Genomic DNA, 23,472 nt, shown 5'->3' on the forward strand with positions numbered 1-23,472 from the left:
GTATTCAGGGAGCATTTCTAAAGTCAGCAGTGACTTTGCACGTCTGTATGGGGGTGACGTCGGCTTATGAGTCGACAGAAGCATTTAGTTCGCCTCCGACTCTTCTCCTGCGAAGAGCATGCTTGTCCACACCCTGACGCGGATGCACAGGAAAATACTTAACGCTCCCAAACTGCAGTCTGCCTCGGAGGACTCAGGAATCTTTTCCACAGTGGAATCGGGCAAATAGTGCTTATTTTTCTTCGGGGTGTGTATTTATTTGACTGTTTCACACCATTTGTCAATTTCTAAGCGGTTAATAAGTTTTATGCCTCTTCAGATGTGTGTATACAGTACAAGTGTGTTTGATTTCCTGTGGTCTCCCTACATTTAAACAGTGCTGAGTGACGGTGTGTGTGACATGCCAATTGAAAACGTCAAACCCAGGCTGAACGGTGTTGATGGCCCAGCCCGCCTGGCTTGTGCCATCTCTGTCCCGTAACAGCCCTGGGGTCCTGTCTCGGTTTCAGTGCCAGGCCCTCTGGTCCTCTCTGGAGATGCAGCACCGGATGTCCTCCAGCTGTTCCCAGGCCACTGAGGAACGTTAAAATAAAGGCAGTATCAGTTAAGGGCTCGGTGGGATTGCCGCAGGAGAGGTGTGCAGTTCGGGGGTGCTGGCTGCAGGGAGTAAAGATGCTGCTTCTGAGGGGTTCACCAGGGATGTTTTATGAGAGATGGCACGGGAGCCTGGCTTCTGACAGGTGGGTAAGTTTGGACCAGAAGTGACAGAAAGGAGGACTCTCCCATAACTGGCTGTGATGAACCCATTCAGAAGCAGTCGCCCCTGTCTGCTGCTTGGGAACTGGGGCTGAATTCTGAGGGCGCTGTAAGCTGACATGTCACCTCCCGTGTCCTGTCGTTTAGGAACCAGCGGTGTAGAGAGGATCAGCTTAGACACACGGGTGCCCTTAAGCGTCAGCCGGCCAGTGGTGTGTGTAGCTAAATACTCTGAAGAATCTTGTGTGTCTGGTTCTGTCTGAAAACCACTTGGATTCTACTTCTAGACCTCAGCTTTTTTGAGCAAGGCTTTGTCTTAAGAGGGTTTTTGAGGTGCCTGCGTGATTTGTTCGTGCTTGTGCCTCATTTAAGAGAGACAAGTGGCGTGACCCAGTATTGAATTATAAACTACCCTTAATAAATTAAAAAAAAAACTAGTAAATACACCGAACATAAAATTCGTCATCTTACCCATTTTTCAAGTGCACGAGTCAGCTGCGTCTAATACATTCACATTGTTGCACACCCGGAACTTCCTCCTCTTCCCGAAATGAAGCTCTGGCCTTATTAAACACGAATTCCTCATTCTCCCCCACCCCCTGGCCCACTGTCACCCACCATCCTACTGTCTGTCTGTGAAGCTGACTGCTCTAGGGAGCTCCTGAATCGTGTGGTATTTGTTTTTCTGTGTCTGATGTTCCCCTCAGCTTAACGTCTTCAGGTTTCGCCCACGCTGCAGCGTGGGTCGGGATTTCCTTCTCTCTAAAATGTGTCCCTGCACTGTCAGTGTGTCCCACTCTTAGATAGACTTGGATGCAGTAAACCGACTTGGATGATGTAAATCCAGATCCATCCAGATGTGCCGTCAGTCACCCCTGACTCTCCATTTCTACCCCGCCCCCTACCTCCAACCACTGGGACCCAGTCAGGGCCAAGGATACCGGGTGAAAGTTTTGAAAGAACACCGCGCTGGCGTACGGAGAAGGGTCTGTGAGGCCCCACACGGCTTCTAGGTCATCTGTCACCCGCCCATCCTTCCCCCGGCACTCCCCCAGGACTTTGTGCCGTGTTTCCGCCTGAGCCGACCAGAGCTGCTCTTGTCCTCGGTGTTTATGACTCTGGGGGTGGCTGCTCCGCTGACACAGCCTGTGATGGGCGGGGTTGCGATTTCCATAAAGATGGGAAACTTCTGTCCTTATAGTTACGGGTTAATTCATCCTTGGCTGCTGGCCGCCCGTGGGCCTGGGGGCCTGGAAGGGAATGAGCTGCTGAAGAAACGCTCCAATTCTGAATTTACTCAGAATTACCAGGGGCTTCTATCTGGAGGGCACTCTGCTGACTCTGGCCCCAGGAGGGTTTCATTTTGCCAGTCCGTGTCACCATCTCTCCCTCCCTCCCTGGATGAAGCCGAGGGCTTCAGCCACATGTTCGCTTCCTCCAGACATGCTGCAAAGCACCTGCTTCCTGGGATGAGCCAAGATTTGCCATTCTTGGGATAAGTACCAAAGTCACTTTTGCTGTTCTCTCAGATCTGGTGCTACAGAAGCCCTTTGGAAGTGACCGAGATGCCCAGTCCCTCTAGGTTTTCTATACACAGTGGGCAGCTTTGCTCAAACACTATGGTCTTTGCACGAGAAGCAAAGCCAAAGCCAGGAAGGGAAATCTCACTGATGTGTGTCTTTGTTTTTCCCCCCAGGGCAAGTGGAGGTTCCGGACCCCAGTGACCCCCTGGGACAGCTGGACGGACATGACGGCCCTATTCCCACTCTGAAAGGTAAATGGTGACCGTGCTCTTAGAATGCACGTGTTGGAAGGTGCTTTCTGAGAGTACCAAGTCGAGGGGCTCCCCGTGCCGATCCTCTCAAGGCTCGGCCTGCCGAAACTGATGGCTGGGGTGCCCCGTGGTCCAGCGCCGCCCCGTTGATGGAGGGCAGGGGTAGACAGATGGCCACCGGAGGGAGGGAAGGGCTCTGGGGGAGCTCCGTGCGCCTGAGCGGAGCCTTGGGAGCTGGACTCCTGGCTTGGCCACGAAGTCTCCTGCTGACAAGCGGCCGTCCTCTGGGTTATTCTCGAGATGTAGTTGTCCTGACTGGGTGGACATCTCAGGCGGGCGGGTGGTTCTTCTCCACCGGGTCACCAAAGAGCAGGTCCTTTGTCTTGTCCCTCCAGCGTTTCCCAGAGGTCATTGTCAGGTCCCTGCTCACCTGGCGTACTTCTGAGGCGTCTTAGATTTGTAGAGTCAACAGATCCCATTTCCTGTGATGCCGCCCCGTTATTTGAGGAAATGGGGCCTTTTTTGGCTTCATCTTCTGTCTCCATCATGCAGTGCAATCTCACCGTGTCCTCTATTGGACAGAGAGCGAGCAAGCTCTGGTCTCTTCCAGTCTTAAAAAGACACAGATCCCTTCCTGGGGGCCCCACCCTCATGACCTCATCTTACCCTGGTTACTTCCCAAAGGCTCCAGCTCCTGACCTCACCCGGGGTCAGGGCTTCCACACGTGAATGGGATGGGGACACAGCACAATTCAGTGTATAACAATTATCTATCAGAACAGGCACTGTATTTTGATTTTGAAGCATGATTCAGAGCCCCGAAATCCACAATAGTTTCTCAGCCCCCTGCATGTTGAGAGTCCGTGTGCCCTCCCAGGAGTGTGTTCACTGCCGCGTGTCCAAGGCCAGGTCTTCTGGGCACTGAGCAGTGATGACTCAAATCCACCAGTCACGGCCAAGATGGCCAGATGTCCCCCTGTGTCCCGAAAGGGCCTCTTGGGGTCCCACAGGGAGCTGAAGCTCCCCTCTGGCCTCAGAATAGTCGCTTACATCAAGGGCGGGTGGATCTACCTGCTGTTGGTTGTGCCCGGTGAGTGGAGGCTCCCTGAGAAGGATCTTTCCCTGCAGTATGCTATGCAGTAAATGCACAAGTCATCTTGCTCCCATGGACCCCCCCGCAGCCTGGCTGCCTGGACGGGAGAGCCTGTCCCCGTGGCAGCCAAGGCCTGGGCTCCGGAAGCTTGTGTACGACTCTGGGCCCTCTGGAAACGTTTCTTAGGAAGAAAGATGGTTTGTGATGGTTGGGTTCTGAAGTCATTTCTCACCAGCATGACTGCGCCCGCAGTCCAGGCGGCCACACGTCTTTCCTGACTGCCCCTCCGGACCCGGCACACACACTGGGGATCCAACAAGTGTGTGGTCTCTGCCTCTTAGCATTTACTTGGCTGGGGATTCGGCTTCGTAAGGGAAAACTCTCAAGTTATGAAACCGGGCGTTCTGGTGAGTAGCCTGAAGGGAGGGACGAGGTCGCGGGCAGCTGGGAGGAAAGGAAGAAGTGTCTTGGTTTGGGGACAGATTGTGACCCTGGGATCTGGGGAGCTGATACTCGCTAAGAGAGGGTGGGAGGAGGTTGTGTCTGGGGTCAAAGTGGAGGCCTGGGCAAAGACCCCGAGGCCAAGAGGACTCGCTGCCGTGGGGTGGCTGAGAGAAGGTGGCAGCTCCTGGGCTGGGGTGGCCGAGGCTAGAGGTTATTGGGTCCAGTCCCGTGGCCATCAGCCACGTGTAGGTCTTTAAATTTACGTTGATTAAAATTAAGTGAAGTTAAGAATCCAGGTCCTTGGCTTACTAGCTATATCTCAAGTGCTCAGTGGCCACCTGTGATGAGAAGCCACCACTATGGGCAGCAGAGATATGGAACATTCCATCGTCCCAGGAAGTTTTGTCAGGCAGCCCTAGGGGAGCGTTCACGGCTCTCTAGGTGGCAGGAGAAAGCTCTGTTTCATCGTAAGAGCCTCCCTCTGCCCTGGAAAGACCTGGGACGTGGTGTCACCTGATTTACTCCCTGTAAGATCTTTCATTTCTGGAGGATGATGGAGAGGGGGTGGGAGGGCCATTAGGAGGGAGGGGTGGCCAGGGGAGCAGAAGTGGACACACCACTGCGACAGCCTCAAATCCAGCCTGCAATCATTCTGCAGATGTTCATATTCCCTTGGGAAAACGTGCTGTGGTGCTGTGTTTAGATGTGCAGACCTCTCCCCTGCAACCCCGGTGGAGCAGGGGCCTCCCTGTGGCCCGAGCTGCGGGTCTGCAGAGGCCGAGTGGGATGAGACCACTGCACCGGCTACCACTGTTCTCTAAGCCAGATGTTCACAGCTGCCCTCAGGGAAGCAGAAGCAGCTGCAGGACTCACGGTTCACTTGGATGGAAGATGCGTTTGCTGATCAAGTGGCTGAAATGACCGTAGACTGAATGGTCATAGAAATTTTATTCCCATCTAGCCGCAAGCTCCAAACATCAGCTTCAGTGCCTTAGGCGGGATTCTCTGACCTCCTGTTTGGGCTTGGAGTAACTTCTCAAGCCCAGAACAGGATGCTTTCTTATGTCCTCTGCTTAGTTGGAATTCGATTGTCTTGTGACTGTTAACCTACTTGTGATTGTGTTAAAACCCTCTAAAAAACTAAAAATAGAGTTACCAAATGATCCGAGGCATACATCCAGAGAAAACTCTTAATTTGAAAAGGCGTATGCCCCCCAGTGTTCATAGCACCACTATTTACAATAGCCAGGACATGGAAGCAACCTAAATGTCCATCGAGAGATGACTGGATAAAGAAGATGTGATATATATACAGTGGAATAGTACTCAGCCATGAAAAAGAATGAAACAATGACATTTGCCGCAATGTGGTTGGACCTAGAGATGATCATACTAAGTGAAATAAATCAGACAGAGAAAGACAAATATTATATGATATCACTTATATGTGGAATCTAAAAAAAGTTACTTACAAAACAGAAGGAGACTCACAGAGATAGAAAACAAACTTCTGGTTACCAAAGGGGAAATGGAGGGAGGGATAAATTAGGAGTTTGGGATTAGCAGATACAAACTTGTATATACAGAATAGATAAGCCAGGTCCTACTGTACAGCACAGGGAACTCTACTCAAGCTTGTAATAACCTATAATGAAAAAGAATATATATACATACACACAAACAGATTGAATCACTGTGCTGTATACCAGAAACTAACACAACATTGTAAATCAACTAGACTTCAATTACAAATAAAACAAAACAAAACAACCACCACAAAACCCACGTGCATGTCTGTGTGTGTGCAGTGCAGTGCAGGGGGGAGTTTCAGTTAGAGTTTGGAAGCTTGCCTTGGACCTCTCCAGGGCACAGAAATACCAAATGCAGAAGTTAACCAGTCAAGCAGGTGTGCATGTGTGTGAGCACCCATGCGTGTACGTGAGCGTGTGTGCACGCGTGCACAGAGGCGGTACTAAAGGAAGCGGAGATCCACAGCAAGCGGAGTCCATTTTCCGTGGTGTCAGGGTGGGGTCGTGTAGTGTGGTGAGTGCAGGGGTCTGTGCTCGGCTTGGCGGGAAGACAGACCCGGACTGGGTGGCACGTCACCATCCTTTTGGGGTCGGGGGGTGCTCTGGGCCCCGTCTCACCCCCAGCCACCCGAGGGTGGAAGGGCTTGGCTCCTGGCACTTGCCTAGGAGGTAGTGGCTGGACGCTGAGGTCTTTTGTCATCATCACAATTACGCTTGTCAGCGCGTCCATCAGTTTCCAGGCACCGAGACCTCAGCAGCCCCTCGGGACAGGATGCTCTGAACAGCCCTCAGGGAGCCTCAGGGGCCTCAGTTACTCCCTAGCCACTCAGTTCTCTGGCCCTGCAGTACGATTTTACTTCCTTGTGGGTTATGGCTTCTGCACAAAAGAGGACTCACTCCACTGTCCCTCTGTGCTCCCCTGGCCTCCTCCTCATCCTCTCCGTGACGGAAGGAACTGGCCTGGCAGTGCCAGACTTACTTTTCCAAGCGCTTTTTTGTTTGAAGAGCTTCAGGGGGTGTTACTGCTTGCCCACATTTGGCTTAAATCATATATAAATAGTAATAATAGCTGAATGGACTGTAGGAGCTGTTTCTTTAATCCAGTTCCCATTTATGATGCCCACGCGTCTGTAAAATCGCAGGCAGGCGAATATGGCCAGCGGGCCAGTCTGTTACTGAGCCAAACGGGATCTGAGAAATTAGTTTCAAGCGTAGAAAGCATTTGGGTTCCGATGCCCTGGGCCAGGACGGAGCACTTAACATAGAATTGGTGGTTGGTATTGCTAAAGGGAGAGAGATCCCAGAGCAAAAAAAAAGCCTGCATAGAAGAAGAAAATGAATTCAAAGGACACTGATTTACAGCTGAAAAGCCGGCCTGAAGTTTCCTACGCCAAAGCACTGTCATCCTGAGGACTGAAGTCCGCCTTGGGACTCTGGCTATAGTGATACTGAACAGAATTTTTGTGTTCTTTGCTACATTAGACACACTATTTTATTACACTTACAAAAGGGTGCATTTGGCCTAGAAACCATTTGCTCTTTTGTTCCAAGGCTGTATTTTAAATGCACATGTAACATCTCAGATTTTGTAAAATCACTACTTTGGAATGTCTGTGGGAAGAGGGCCATTGCTGGGAGCCCGGGCGGGCGGTGCTGATCTCGCTCCTCCTGTGGCCGCCAAAAATAGACCCGCTTGCTTGTGTCTCCTGTCTTAGGAGAAGGGCCACTCCCCTCCCCCCCCCAAAACCAGAAGGGGAATTCCTGAGTCTCCCCTCTTGAGGCTGTGTTGCAATTAGAGGTGATCTCAAGGGCACTCTAAATGACAGGGCAGGAATCGATGCCTTCCTCACCAGGCTGTCCCCTGCTATTTGTGACATGTGGTGGCCGAACTAAAATTTCTTGGGACAGAGGAAACAAAGCCATCAGCAGAGGTCACCGTGCTGGCTGGGAGACGATGCCTGCTGTCTGATTATTGGATGCTGGGTCTCGAGTCTGGTCCGATGCAGGAATCAATTTGCATAGACGCTGGGTGTGTTTCTGGTTTATTCTGGGCCTCCTGGGTGTGTGTGTGATTGTCTCCTGGAGTTTACTGGAGAGTGAGAGTCCCCAAGGCTGACAGGTAAACTTGAAAACAGCATCCCAGCTGCAGATACAGTTAGCGTTAAGTCTGGCTGGGAACTGGGTCCAGGCTTGAGCCGTGGACCTGGGCCCCTACACCTCCCTTCTTGTCCCCTGGCTTGTCATGGAAACCTGGGGCTCCCCCAGGCAGTGAGTAGAAGGCCAAAAATGTGGCCCCCTTCCTCTGGACAGAACTAACATGGGTTTCTGGGCTCTGAGCCCCGGCCAGTCTCAGCGTGCGGGCCCTTCACTGAGCATCCTTCATCCCCCTGCCGGCCTGGAACCTGCGACGCCTGCTTGGCTGTCTGGAATCTGGACAAACTGAATGGTGCTGGGAGAAAGCGCAACCTACAGATGAGAGATTTCAAGGCGTGCGCAGCTGTGCTGTCCAGGGCTGACTGTTGGCACGGGACCTCGTGCGCGTGCCCACCCCCAGGGAGGACCGGGGTGTAGCTCACTTCCAGGAGCAGTGAGGCCCGGTTCTGCCTTCAAGCCTTCCTCTCTGTTTCTCCTTCTCAGTGTCCCTGCAGGGCCCCTCCCACTCTCTCGGGGTGGCTGCTGGCGACCTGCGTTTCGGCGGGGGTGGAGCGTTGCAGCCGGCGGCCAGTGTCTGGCCGGACTGTCCATGGCTGTTGTTCCTACTGAAGGTGACAGGGAGGCGGTCAGTCTTCCTCAGCTCACGGGGTGTGAACACCATTCTGCAGCGACTTATTCACGTGCGCTCGCCTTATGTCTGTCCCAGGTGTGTGCACCTGGTGTATATTCATGTCTCCAACTCTGTGTGTGTCCATCCGTGTCCCTGTCCCTCTGAGAGGATGTGGGTGTTGCCCTGTTTGTCCAGCGGTCTCCTTCCTTCGACCTCTCTCCTGCCCTTTCTCCTCACTCCCTCCAGCCCCCTCCAAGGGCTGTCCTGACAAAGCACCACAGTCTGGGGGCCTGAGAAAACAGCAATTTATTCTCACACTTGTGGAGGCCAGACGTCCAAAACCCAGCTGTCGGCAGGATGAGTGCCTTCTGGAGACTGTGAGGGAGAAGTCGTCCCGTGTCCCTCTGAGCCTCTGGTGTCGCCCGGAATCCGTGGAGTCCCTGGGCCTGTGGCCGCGTGCCTCCAGCCTCTGCCTGTTTTCTCGTGATCTCCTCTGTGTCTGCGTCCAAATGTCCCTCGTATAAGGACGCCAGCTGCTTGATCCGCCCCCCCCCATATGACCTCATCTCAATTTGATTACATCGGAATGACCCTCTTTCCAAGGAAGGTCACATTCACAGCTTCCGACACATCTCACTGGGGGACGCTCACCCCACAATACCCTCTTCTTCTTCAAGTGTGCGAACACTCTACTTTTCTCCATCTCTCAGGTCCTTTCGTTTCATCCCCCCCCCCACCTCGGTTTTCCTCATTTCCTGATTCCCGTCCTTTCTAATCTCACACCGTTTTCTGACCCTGGTGCTCCTCCCCCTGGTAGGCTCCGCCCACCTGCCCCACCCAGTAAGCCCCGCCCCTACCCCACAAAGCTCCGCCCACCCCGCTCCTTCCTGCAGCTGGCTCAGCACAGACCACTAGGCAGCTCAGCGGGAAAGTCTGAGCGGGAGGGACCCACTGCCACCGCCCCGACTGATTTATTGGCCTGTAAATACTTCCTTCTGGGAAGAGCAGCTTTGTGTCCTCTGCGGGCCTCTCAGGGTCCCCTTGTCACCTGCCCTTCCAGGCAGGTGGTTTTATTTCCCAGCAGTCAAAGCCCTGTGACCTCGTGACCCTAGCCCATACGGCTTTCCTTATCTCCTTCCCAGGGCAGTCAGTGTGACCTGGTCAGCACGCAGATGCTCAGACACCTTAGTCATTTGACCCAGTTGGTGACTATGCGGACGGTCAGTTGGGGGGAAAAACCATTAATCATTGACCTGACTGTGGGGGCAGGAGTGAAGTCCCCTGGAGATGGGGTCTCCTGTTACCTCTACCTTGGTGTGTTTTCATGCTTGGACTGAGCTCCACTCTCCAGAGTTAGAGGCGGGCAGAGAGCTGGCCCGGACACTGGAGAGATGGAATCCATTAGCATCAGTCGTTAAAGTTACCCCGCTGTGAGGAAGGGGAGGCCCTCTTGGATAATCAAAAGGGAAGACTTCTCTTTTTAATTGAAGCACAGTGGATTTACAATGCTGTGTTAGTTTCTGGTGTACAGCATAGTGATTCATATATATACATATATGAATATGTATTTTTTCATTATAGGTTATTACAAGCTAGTGAATATAGTTTCCTGTGCTTTACAGTAGGACCTTGTTATTTATCTATTTTATGTATAGTAGTTTGTATCTGCTAATCCCAGACTCCTAATTTATCCCTGCCTCCCTTTCCCCTTTGGTTACCGTAAGTTTGTTTTCTATGTCTATGAGCCTCTTTCTGTTTTGTAAATAAGTTCATTTGTGTCATTTGTTTTTAGAGTCCACATATAAGTGATACCACATGATGTTTGTCTTTCACTGTCTGACTTAATTCACATAGTACGATAATTACTAGGTTCATCCATGTTCCTTTTTTATGGTTAGTAATATTCCACTGTATGTGTGTGTGTGTGTGTGTGTGTGTACACCACCACTTTTTCCAGTCATCTGTTGATAGACATGTCGGCTGCTTCCTTGTCTTGGCTGTTGTAAATAGTGCTGTTCTGAACATTGGGGTGCATGCATCTTTTCAAACTAGAGTTTTCTCCAGATATATGCCCAGTAGTGGGATTGCTAGATCCTATGGTAACTCTGTTTGTAGTTTTTTTCAAGGAATCCCCATACCGTCCTCCATAGAGGCTGCACCGAACTACATTCCCAACAGCCTAGGAGGTTCTGAAAGGAAAGACTTCTGTTCTCCCTTGAGTGCTGGCTGGATCCACGGTAGCCGAGCTCTCAGTCGCCTGTGCCCAGCTCCCATGAGTCGTGTCTGGAGAGGGTGGAGCAGCCCTAAAGGAAGCCTTTGTGAGCTAGAGGGGAGTTTAGCAACAGCGCGTACCAACCACATTTCACACGTAAAGGAAATGAAGCTGCGAGGTTAAACAGCTGGCTGTGAATTAAACCCCGAGGGAAACAGCAACATTGCGCTTCACCTTCGGAGAACTTTCTTTCCACTTTGCTTTTGGCCTCTAGAGAACTAATGATGGTTATGATGGTGGACTAGCCTTAGCTTGGCCACCTTCCCACTTAAATTACATACAAGTGCTCAGTACAGTATTAGTAAAAGATGTAAATGCTTAGATGAATTTGCAAGAGAGATGGTTTAGAACTGCCCAGGAGCCACGAATAGGAAGAAAACAGAATTGTGGTGGCCCTGGGTTTCCGGGGCAGGAACCACCGAGGTGGTTCCCCTCTGTTTGCAACCTTGGAGAACGGCCCACTTTTCCTAGGAAAAGCTCTATCTGAGACAAAGAGTTGGATTCTGCAGGTGCCATGTGGTCATGACTTGAGCTCTCCGGCAGTGAGAGGCCACAGTGTCACCACGTGGCCGTGGGAGCAGGTGTGGATGCATCCACCGCCTCCAGGGTCGAAGGAACACCAGTAAGACGGGGGCACCTCGGCCACAGTGGGTGCGGGCAGAGGGCAGCTGCAGACGCGTCAGCTCCTCCAGCGCTCTGAGGCTGGAGTATCCTACCCAGAGGCAGAAAATCCTGGCTTTGAGATCGCGTGGAATGAAATGAACAGGCGCAAGTTACTGATTTCACGGGGAATGGGGTGTATTGCATTTCCTTCCACCAGGAGAAATCAGAGGTTGAGACAAAACTCAAGTTTGGCTTTAGGAAAATGAAGGAATCTGCATTTCTTATGCCTTAATAGAAGGCCGATGAAACAGCATCTCTGCTGCAGGAACTATTCTGACCAGTTGCAACAGGGGCCTTGGGTTTCAGTATCGAGCGAGAAGGCCACCCGTGGGGCAGAGGGCTGAGGGGTTGTGGATAAACCGCCATGGCTAAGGGGACCTAAGTAAGGGGTGATTTCTCACTCAGGAGCCCAGAAGGGTGGGAAGAGAGGGCTCCCCTCAGCCCCGGCTTGAGGTGCAGGAGAGGAGGCGTTCCCATGAGAACTCAGACTTGGACCCACGCCTCAGGAAACCAAATTTACAGGACTGCAACGTCGTGGGGGAGTCCCAGGCCCAGGAGTTCCCCTGAAAACTTGGCACTGCCTGTTGCAGGGACCCAGTCCTCAAGGGATCCCCACAGAAAACTCAGCCCCACAGTGAAAAATTGCAGACTACACTCAGAGAGGCCCAGGGTGAGTGAGGAGTTAGTAAACAGTGAAGCCAGAAGGATTAAAGATAAAGGAAGAAAAGGCTGGGGTGGGTTTGGTAATGATCTGGAGATCCTCTAGAAATGAAAAAATGTAGTAGATAAAATGAGAAACTTAATTGACAGTAGATGGTGCATAGGTAAAGATTAAAAAAAAGAATAGAAAAGACGAAGGTAGATGAAGAACACCGAGGAATCACATTAAGGGAGTTCAGCATAATCTAGAGAAGACATTACAGAGGAGAAGTAAAGGGGAAGGGAGAAATAAAACATCGCATGGGATACTGGCAGAGAATTTTACAGAACTGATGGAAGGCATGCGTCTTCAGATGTTGGGAATGGCACTGAGGCCTGTTGAGGCTAAAATAAAAATAAATTCGATTTAGACTCATCTTGATCAGCTCCATTTAAAAATTGGGATGTTGGTGGAGATAAAACTGCATTTATTATAGGCAAACTATTAGATTTCGGCATGTTATCCTAATTTCCTATTGTTGCTGGAAACACACCAGCACAATCTTAGTAGCCATAAAACGGTGCATAAAATCTTCACATTGTGTACATGAGTATTACTCTGTTAATATCTGTATTGTTCTCTGTGTTTGCAGCATTTCAGAATTAAGAATGGTTAGCTCAAAAATAATGTTGAGGAGAGGGTATAGCTCAAGTTGTAGAGCGCATGCTTGGCATGCACGAGGTCCTGGGTTCAATCCCCAGTCCCTCCTCTAAAAATAAATAAACCTAATTACCTTCCCCTTCAAATAAAATTATTAAATACAATAATAAATAAGTAAAATGTTTAAAAAGTAATGTTGAACAGGAGGCAAGATCTCCTACTGTCTATGAGCAGTATGAACTTTAGAAGCAAAAAGGCTATATTATTATTATTTGAAGAAAATGATATGTAAGTAGGAAATCTAAGGCAGTCGATTCAGAAACTGTTATAACTCAGGTAGTTCAGGAAGGTGGCGAGATAGAAGAAGACTATACGTGGTGGACAGAATAATGGCCTCCCAACAACGTCCACATCCTAATTCCTGGAACCTGGGACCATGTTACCTCTGATGGCCCAGGTGACTTTGCAGATGGGACCGAGTTCAGGATTTTGCGATGGGAAGTGATCCTGGATCATCCAGCTGGGCCAGTGTAATCACAGAGGTCTTTGTAAGAGAGAGACAGGAGGGTCAGAGACACTCATTGGAGATGTGATGATGGAAGCAGAGGTTGGGGTGATACAAGGAAGGGGCCAGGAGCCAGGGCATGGAGGTGACCTCCAGAAGCTGGGTAAGGCAGGGAAAGAGGCTGTCCCAGAGCCTCCAGAAGGAATGCAGCTCTGCCAACATCTTGATTTTTAGACTTTGGACCTGCAGAATTGTATGATGGTACATTTGTGTTGTCGGTTTGTGCTAATGTGTGTATTAATGTAATGTAATGTAATGTAATGTAATGTGCAGCAGCAATAGGAAGTTAGTACATGTGGAAATCTAATCATTTTCCTATAATAAATGCAGTTGTCTCTCCATCAACATCCTATTTTTAAGTGGAACTTCTCAGGATGATTCTAAATTGAATCTGGAACAGAGAGAGCCATGAAATTGAGAAACTTGCCCCCCAAGTAACATTTGTTATTCTTGATGTCAAAATGTATCTCAGATCTGCATCATGATTTAACAGGTGTGATGTCACCATAGCAACAGGCCAAGACCAGTGGGGTGGGGGCAAGGTTGGAAATGAACAGAGGGGGCCGCCGGAGGAACGCTCTCTGTGGACGGGACCTTCCAGCAGAGAACTGACCCTTGAGAAATAGCAAAGATCTGAGGACAGGGGGTTCTTGGCTGACTGCACAATGAGGGATTGGTTGGGTGTGTTTTAGGGAGAGCAAGGGAACCCTCCATCTGGTAGGGGAGAGTGTGGGAAGGGACAGAAAGTTCTAGAAGCCTTGATACCATGGGTATAAATGAGCGTTTCTTCATTATCTGCCTTCTGGTTTCTTCTTGAAGGCTCAGCGTTACTCACCTGCCTGGGGAGGGAGCTATGAATTTGTGAAATTACCATGTCATTGATCCATGGTTTGGTCTCTCTGAACTTCCAGGAGAGCTTGGAGGAGGCTGATCCGAGGCTTGGGTGGGGATGTGGGTGTCCTCCGTGGAGATCTGCCCTTTTGTCCATCCCCAGCTGGACAGGCCTTTCGGAGGCATTAGCATCCTCCGGGAACCGCCCCAGGTGCAGGTGCTGGCCACCTGGGAGCACTGTTTCCAGTCCTCGCGTTCCCTGCAGCAGTGCCGCTCCGTGCTGGCTCTCGTCTGCGCTGAGTTCATTCCTGGGTGGGTTTGGTTCACTGGGACGGTGGCTTTTCTTCCTCCTCAGCCCTTCAGAGCAGGGCTTCTTGGTCTGGGCTGCACACTTAGAGCTTTAGACAAATTCCCAGGCACTTAATTGCCATGGGATGCAGGTAGATTATTTTTATAAGTTTCCAGGTGACCCCCATGTGAAGACATGGTTGAACCCCACAGGTTTAGATGGTGTAAGATCGAGAAGACTTGGCAAGAACTCAACATGTGGGCCAGATCACTAGATTCTTCTTTGTAGTCTATAAACTGAGGAAGGTGTGACTTCAGGGATGAGGGGTCAATCTGGTTGAGAAGGAAAGGGGATACGGATAAACTGGGCCCCCCAGGCTCAGAGGAGACCAGTGGAAGGCTTAACGCCAGGATCTCAGCAAGGCTGCGGGTGGCGGCCAGCACCCTGGGAAGGATGCTTTCCATGGAGTGGCCCCCCTCCCCTTTGCCGGCCACCTCCACCTGCTTTTACCTGGCTTGTTCACCTGGTCTCACCTGCCCACCCCTCTGCAGGGGGCATTTCCTGACCCCAGAACTACATTTGTAATGTTGTGCAGCCATCACTTCTCTCTAGTTGTAGACAGTTCCATCACCCCAGAGGGAGACCCCAAACCCACAAAGAGTTACTCCATAATTTCTCCTCCTCCAAGCCTCTGGCAACTACAGAACACTAATTTGTTTTCTGTCTCTGAATTTACCCATTCTGGATATTTCATATAAACAGATCCAGCCAAAAAAAAAAAAAAAAAAACCAGATCCAGCCAAGAGCGGTGCGATGATTAAATCAGCTCAATCCCAGCACACGTGGGCTTCTTCAGTCCTCATTAGCCAGTATTGCTGAAGCATCGAAAACGGAAATACTGGCACCGTCGCTAAATTAGGCCTAATTCTGACTCGAGGAGGTGGTTTCACAGCGCCCCACCCGATGGGGTGGGGCTGACACCACGTTCTCTGTGCCCATGCGGAGGGCAGACCGTTCTGTGTTCTGTGTTTCTCCAAAGGGCGCCTTCCTGGGGGAGGGGAGTGGGACACAGAGACTCAGTCTAAACCACTGTCAACTTGTCCATCAAGGGTATAGGAGAAGCTGTTGACGGAACAGTGGGGAAGAATTCCACGTTTCCATTTGATGTTAAAAAAAAAAAAGATGTTCTTAAAAAGAAGTTAACACTGAGGGTCTATGTTTAGAGCAACTGGACAGTCCTGAACTGTCCCCAGGTTCCCTTCTAAGTTGTACAAAAGGAACCATCTCCTTAACCTTCTCCTCTGAGTGCTTCCCTCTGTTTCTTCCCTCTCTAGACAAATGTTTTTTCCATGTTGAAGAAGATCCCTCTGTATCTTTCAAACTGTGTAAGTGACCAGCGGAGATGCCCTGAGCTGATGTATGCACATGCCCCCAAAATGCAGGGAGGTGGTGGCAGAACGACATTTAAGCCAGTCCCCCCAAACGGATGACATAAAAGCCAGCCGCAACCGCGCTGTCCTGGCCCTCAGGACCCCTAGGCCTGTCCTTTTAGATTTTTGCTCATCGGCTCGGAGACCTAGGCCCTCACATTTTTACCTTTACACCAAGCTGTTGCCTGTGTCTCCTGGGAAGCCACGGTTTGTCAGAGGACTTTGGAAAACACTGTCATCCGTGTAGGGATGAGAGAATTTTAATTAAACGTTTGCCGAGAAGAAGAGATCATGGTGACTTTCATCTGAGATGTCACTTGCTGTTTTAAGTTACAGTTTGATGGCGATTTTATACACCCTACTGTGCATTTAGTGTTACGAGATCTGAATAAAACATTTGAGTCTTAAGCAGCTAGCAAGCGCTGGGGCTCTGGCCAGAATGCAGTGAAGCCACGTGCTGGAGGTCACCTGGGCAGCCTAGATTATGCCAAAGTCACTGCTTCAGACGGTCAAATCCAATTTCACTTTGTTTTCAAAGCTGCAGGGCCAAGGTCAGGGGCCTCGGGAATTCTGGTCTCCCCGGGCTGAGCTTGTGCGGTGAGTGAACGGCCCCGAAAGTCCAGAATGTCCCCGTGCTTGATTCAGCCTCTTTTCAGAGGTTTGTCATTGCGATTACAGTTACCTTCCAGCTTTGCGTCATCGGTGAGAATTCTCTTTATCACTTAATTCGGATCCTGGAGGAAGGGGTTGGCAAGGGGAGAATCAAGATAGAACCTAATGATGTTGCTCATAATAATCAGAAATTGAAATCAGTAATAATTAGTGATACCTCTCTCGACAGATACCTCTCCACTCTCTCTCGTAAAGAAAAACTGTCCCTTCGTCTTGAAATTCCCAACCTCCCACCTCCTGCCACCCAACAGCTGGGAGCCGTCCCCCATGCGGTGAAACTTACCCCCCAGATCCACTAGAAATCCTGTAATTTTTTATCCCATTAAAGCAGTCATAAGAGATAAATGCCACTGTTCAATTGTTCACTTCATTAAAAAAGAAAGGAAAAAATAAAAAAGAATAGGGACCCACCAGAACTCAGGCCAAAAAGATTCAGAATGTGAATCTACAGTCATTTTTCAGCTGGCTTTATTATCTTAGCTTTGTCTGCAGGGAGCGTATCTCCTGATGAGTGATTTGTCTTTTCTGTCCAGCCTGAGTTTTGTTTTTGTTTTTCTGTATTACGGAATTTTTAGCGTGCATGTTTATTTTGATAGAGAGGAGCCCCTCGGCCCCTGACCTGCACACACACACACACGCCCCACTCCCCCACTGTCTGTCTCACTTCCTCTTGTTTCCCACGGCCTGTGTCACCAGCTGAGGTCTCCTGCCCAAGGGTGAACTGGGACCCCCCCTCCATTCCAGGGCAGCGTTTCCAGCCCGACTTACTGTGCATTTCAGGGACTTTTAAGCCCTGCTCCCCGCTGACGAGTTCTGGGTGGCTTCTGAGTGCGGTGGGACGGAGCCTCCAGCAGCCCTCAGCCTGATTCTTTTTGTTCTGTTCAGGTCGTTTTTGACAATGCCCCTGGTCACACGCTTTCTCATTCCACTTTCCTAATTGTGGCTTTGTGCTCGATGGTGTGGTGGGAGGGAGAGTGGAGCTTCCTGAGCGCGAGTTTACATCCTAAATTAGCGAGGTTAGCGTAGATGTAGTGCTTGCAAAGAGAAGTAAAGTTGATCCTCCTGACTGGCAGAGTCCATCTTTGCACGTTTGCTGACCACCTAAAATGTATTTGTGACCCCCAGATCAACCCTCAAGGCACCCTTGTGGTCATTCCCAGGCATTCTCAGAGCAGAGAAAATTTGGAATTGCCCCATGCACACGTTCCCAGCTGAGCTTGAAAGAGGAGCCACTGCCTAATGTCTCAACTCATACTGTAGACACATGTCTTTTTTGTGGTCTGTTTGGTCCCCTGTTTTTTTGCATTTTGGGGCTTTTTGTGGGTCATCTGCCATTAAAAATGCCCCCAGTGCTGAAGTGCTGTCCGGTGTCCTGAGCGCAAGGAGGCTGTGAGGTGCCTCCTGGAGACAGCGTGTGTGTTCGTGCTGCTGGCCGTGAGCTCAGCATGAATGAATCAACAATGCGCAGTACATAAGGTGTCTTTAAACAGAAACACAGTAAAGCAAAGTTAGCTACTGGGTCTGCTGATGAGAACGCAGCGATCAGAGGCTCACAGGAGCCTAAGCCTGTGTTTCCCCCCCGGGAGCAGTGGTTCTGTGTCTGCTCACTCAGTGTTCTCAGGAACATTCCAGAACATACCCCCCCCCCATAACAGGTCTGGGCCACACCTGCGTCAGAGAACAGCAGAGCCTGCCCTGAGCGGCCCCTGGGAGGAGCCCCCGGCAGCCGTTCCCGCCAGCCCCCCCTGAAGCCGGCTCTTCGCCCTGTTCCCCTCTGCAGGGTACTATCTGAATTTCCTGGAGCCGGTCAACAACATCACCATCGTCCAGGGCCAGACGGCCATCCTGCACTGCAAGGTGGCCGGAAACCCGCCGCCCAGCGTGCGGTGGCTGAAGAACGACGCGCCCGTCGTGCAGGAGCCCCGGCGCGTCATCATCCGCAAGACGGAGTACGGCTCCCGGCTGCGCATCCAGGACCTGGACACCACGGACACCGGCTACTACCAGTGCGTGGCCACCAACGGGGTGAAGACCATCACCGCCACCGGCGTCCTGTTCGTGCGGCTCGGTGCGTGGGGACGGGCCTCGCCGAAGCCGCAGCCACCGAGCAGGAGGGTCACTGGGTGTGCGCAAGCCGCGCACCCAAGCCGGCCGAGAGGCGGCCAGGGGAACCCTTCCCCCGCAGGCCTTTCCCGTTGTGCACGGGTCCCGGCTGAACCTGTTACCCGTTTACTAGTCGTGAAAGAAAACAGACGCGGATGGAGGGGTCTGTAAACGTGGGGTGCAGAAAATAATCCCAGACTGGCTGCGTGTCGGGGGGTCGCCGCCCTCCCCCTCCTTCCACCGCACTGCAGGGCCAGAGCCACCCACACGGGCACCCCCCGCCCCGCCCAGGGGGAGGGCAGGGGCCAGAGCCTGATGACAGCTCTGTGCCCTCGTGCTCGTCGCAGGTGAAGCAGTTAAACAGACTATGTATACCTGTCATCCCAGCTCCGAGGAGGTCCCCACTATGCCCCGGCCATTCTGTCACCAGTTAGCGACACATCTTGTGAATCAAGTTTAGATGAGAAGAGAGGGAGAAAAGACAGCAAAAGCTCTGAAAATATCTCCAAACGTTTCTGCATGAACAGAGCAGCCCTCCCCTCCTCGGTGGTTTTCGCCATCCGTGGCGTGTAATCTTGGGTAGAGCCAGAGGCCGAGGACACTCACCACAAATGAGCACCCAGGGCTGTGGTCGCCTTTACCACTGGCTGGATTGGAAAAAAAAATTTATTCCAAATCCTGAAGTATTAATAACTTGTCTTTTTTTTTTTCCTTTTAGGTCCAACACACAGCCCAAATCATAACTTTCAGTAAGTATCTGCTTTCCTCAAACCATTTTCTCATCTCTGTGGGCTTCCGTTATGTAAGAATCCAGACTTTAACCCGGCAAACACATGTGTTTGGTGAATTTGCTGGAAGTTGGCTGGACTTCACACAAGGATGGCAATGTGCTTGCTTTTGGCTGGGAAACTGTTAGGAACCAATGTCGTAAAAACAAACATTGCTTTAGTTCCTTTCAGCGATCGCGACCTTACAGGCAGCTGGAGGCCGTGGAAGCGCACAGATCGGGGACCCGCCAGGACGCTGGTGTCCCAAGCACATTTGGAAACGGGGAGCAGCACCACCCGTAACCACACTGCCAGCTGTGGTCTATGAGATGTGTGCCCATCAGGCCTCGGGGCCCCCTCCACCGTAGGCGGGGTCTCAGACCCACTTCAGAGACGTGGAGACTGAGGCTCAGAGCCTGGTTCCTGGGTCTTCACTGAGCCATGGGTGTGTTCTGGCTGTGAACTCGGGCCTCTCATTGCTGTTTCTGGTGCCAGGTCTTTTCTCCTCTGGACCTCACCCGTCACGTCACCATGTGCAGGAGAATCACTCTTCCCAGTCCCTGAGCTTAGCAGCGGCTCTTGGATTCTTCGTTCCCTGTGCAAGCACATCGGAGAGCCGCGGCTTCACCCCCGAGGGTTCTGAGCAGTTGCCCAGACGCTGTGTCTGTTAGCCAAGTGCTTATTCGTGTCCCCCTGCCGCCTTGCAAACACTGGCCATTGGGGTGAGGGGCGGCCAGGGACCCCTCTTAGCTCATTACAGCAGGTGCCACTCGCGGAAGACAGATTTTTTTTTTTTAGAACATTCTGGGCTGAGCAGTAGTGCCAAAGCATTTCTCCTTAATAATCATTCATAGAGTGAGGAAAGAAAATTTTGCATCATGGGCACATCTAGGAAGCCTTGGAAAAGATATGTTATTTCGAAAGTTGAATTCTTATTCAATTTCCCTTTATATTTATATCTTACGTAGTCTATTTATATAAATGTTATATACTATGAACATATGTTTAAAACATGCACGTAATTTATATGTAATTATAATGCAATTTGTTGAATAAATATGAAATATATTTACGGACTTAAATTTTATATAAAAATTTTAAAATATTTTTACATTTATTTTCTTCTCATTTTAAATTACGGATCAAATCAACGCAATCCTGTAAATAACTCGGGCAGTCCCGGGAAAGTGAAGACTCACCTGCCTGCGCCCCTGGGATGCCTCCCTCATCTCATCTCGTGGGCATGCCGGGCCAGGGCTGTTCTCTACACTTGTGCACCCAGAGAGACACAGCGCCTCACCTTTATTCGCTTTTTTACATAAATTCTATTGTGTTTGACATGTTTAACTAACAGATTGCCGGGTATTTTCAGTTTCCCGATGGGTGTTCTCAGTCTCTCTGTCTGGTGGAATTTCTGTTGTTTCCCACGTCCACCCTGTTTGTGTCCCGAGACCGGTGAGCAGCTTCCCCAGGGGAGATTCTGAAGCATAGAACACAGGGATACAGGATGCGCCCCTGTCAGGGGTGTGCGCGCCGGTCACTTCCCTGCCACGGCATGAGGACCTGTTTCTCCTTATCTTCCAAGATGAGCTCCAGATCTGGTCATTTCTGCTGCTCTGAAGGCGGAAAACTGTTACCATCGGCGTTGCTCTTCCTTCCCCGTCACCAGAAGGGTTTGCCCCATGATGGGTGCTTCTTGACTGATGGTTCCTCTTTGTCAGCTGGGATTTTATTGTCTTTGCTCATGACTCTTACATTGTTTGTTTCTTTTACAAAAATTATTTTATTTTACTGAAGTATAGTCAGTTTACAGTGTTGTGTCAATTTCTGTTTCTTAATGACTTTCTAATGATTATATCTTATTTCTTGATCATGTAGAAATTAAAATTTTTCTGTCATTTGTCAGTAATTACCAGTAATGATACGGGTATTCATATTGTATCTTGTTAAAGAGCACACTGATCCCCTTGAAAAATTCTGATGGTGTTTTGACTAAGAAGTACAATGAATTTTTCGATAAATTTGGTGAAAATTGATACCTAAATCGAATTGTCCTATCAAGGACCACTTTCCTTGTGTTTTAAGGTATTTTTTCCCCCTAACATTTTATTATGAAAATTTCAAACACGTGGAAGAGCAGAAAGAATTTTAGAGTGGATGTCCCGTCCGCATCCCTGCCCACGAGACTCTTCCTTTACGTTGTACTTCGCTCCTCTGTCTTTCCATCCGTCTCCATTCATCAGCCCATCTTATTTTTCTGATTCATTTCACAGTAAGTTGCAGGCGTTGGCACGCTAACCCTGACATAGTCTGCGTATCATTATGAGACATGACGTCGTCTGGAGATATTATGGACATCATTAACAAGAGTTCAGTGTCTGTGTGCTTCACTATTCTTCTTTCTGTTAAAACTTACGTACAATGAAATGCACAGATCTTAAGTATTCCACTAATGAAGTCCAGCAAACGCAAAAACGTCTGGCATCTAAATGCTTTTCTAGGGACAGAACGCTCCTCTCACTCTGGAAACTTCCATCAGGCTTCCTGGGCACTTCCCCTCCTCCCCAGGCAACCACCGTTCTGATTTTTTCCTGCCACAGGTTAGTGTTCCGTAGTGTTTTAGAACTCCATAGGTATGGAGTCCTAGAGCATCTGGCTATTTATGCCTGGCCTCCTTCGCTTGACGTGATGCTCTCCAGAGGCATCCGTGCTGTCCGCACATCTTGCCCTGTAGGGTTCCACTGTGTGACCTGATCGGTTGATGTATCCGCTTTCCCGCTGATGGGGTACCGAAGCAGATGGCGTCTTTTGACAGATATGAACCAGCTGCTCTGGAGAGTCTCATTCAAGTCTTTCGTGGACATACATTTTTGTTTCTGTTAAGTAAATACCTAGAGACAAAGTGCTAGCTTATCAGCTGTGTGTGTGCTGACCTTGTCCTAAGGGGGTTGTACCACCTTTTACTCCCGCTGGCAGACAGGAGCGTGCTGGGTGCTGTGTTGTTCATCGACATTTGTTCTGGTTGGTCTTTCTGGGTTGCACTGTGCTGGTGGGTACGTAGTGGTTCTTGAAGAAGCAATTTTTATCAGTCGTCTTAAATTTTCACACAAATACGTTTAAGACAATGAAGTCACCTCTGGATACAATTTTGGCTGCATCTTTTCCCCCTCCAGGCACATAAGCTTTTATTGTTTGTTATTTTCTGATTTTTGTTGCATTGTTGTCAGTGAATTTGGGATGTGTTTTACATTTGGTAATTGGTTGAGATTTTCTTTGTGGCCAATTAGATATGGTACATTTGGGGGAATATTTCCTGTTGTTACAAAAAATAAGTGCTCTGATGGTGGCCTTTATACAACATCTCAATTTAAATGTTAAATCACGTATGTTAATTGTGTCATTAAAAATGTCTGTGTTTTTTGTTCACATTGGTTACAGATATCTGAAAATATGTAAAAGTCATCCATTCTCTTTCTGGATTGGCCAATTTCTATCAGTTTTCTATTTTTAAATTTTTATGCATGTTCTTAAATACCTACAACTTTGAAGCTATGTCGTTTTTGTTTTGTTTTTAAGACTCCTTTAATGCTTTTCGTCTTGAATTTGATTTTGCCTAGTGATAATATTGCTCCACCTACTTTCTTTTTTTAAAATTTTATTTTATTGAGTTATAGTCAGTTTATAATGCTGTGTCAATTCCCAGTGTAGAGCACAGTTTTTCAGTTATACATGAACATACATGCATTCATTGTCGCATTCTTTTTCTCTGTGAGCTACCACAAGATCTTGAATATATTTCCCTGTGCTATACAGTACAATCTTGTTTATCTATTCTATATATACCTGTCAGTATCTGCAGATTGTGGACTCCCAGCCTGTCCCTTCCCACATTTGCTGGGAACCTCTTTTGCTATTCCTGTCCCACTTTCCCAACCATTTTGTGTTCTGGTTTATGTAGGTCTCATGTAAATAGCATCTGAGTTCACTTTTTGGAGGTGGCTGAGGATTGTTTCCTAATTTAGAAGTCCAGGTTGATCCACGTAGGCTAAATTCATTTTAATAAATAAACAAAATTCCATTCTGCGCGCCAGTCTCACTTTAATCATCCACGTGTCTACTCAGTGAAGGTTAGTTGTATTCACTGATGCAGACCATCTTATGTGAGCACCTGTCCAAGTCTCCTGGTCCCTGTGGGCAGGAGTCCTCCAGCAGTAGACATC

General features: G+C 49.6%; 1 protein-coding gene across 4 annotated transcripts in view; it reads left to right on the plus strand.

Moving 5' to 3' along the window:
* ROR2 (receptor tyrosine kinase like orphan receptor 2) overlaps window positions 1–23,472 on the plus strand; it is a 189,308-nt gene that overhangs the window by 144,167 nt on the left and 21,669 nt on the right. For all 4 annotated transcript variants that reach the window (XR_012065875.1, XM_072952446.1, XM_072952444.1 and 1 more), the window contains exons 2-4: window positions 2,453–2,530; window positions 18,163–18,450; window positions 19,204–19,234. Coding sequence is in view for 3 of the 4 variants with exons in the window: in XM_072952446.1 (XP_072808547.1) it covers window positions 2,453–2,530; window positions 18,163–18,450; window positions 19,204–19,234 (397 nt within the window). In the remaining variant the exon portion in view is untranslated. The remainder of the gene's footprint in view (window positions 1–2,452; window positions 2,531–18,162; window positions 18,451–19,203; window positions 19,235–23,472) is intronic.

Source organism: Vicugna pacos, chromosome 31 (assembly GCF_048564905.1).
Source record: "Vicugna pacos chromosome 31, VicPac4, whole genome shotgun sequence".
In the NCBI taxonomy this organism is placed as follows: Eukaryota; Metazoa; Chordata; class Mammalia; order Artiodactyla; family Camelidae; genus Vicugna; species Vicugna pacos.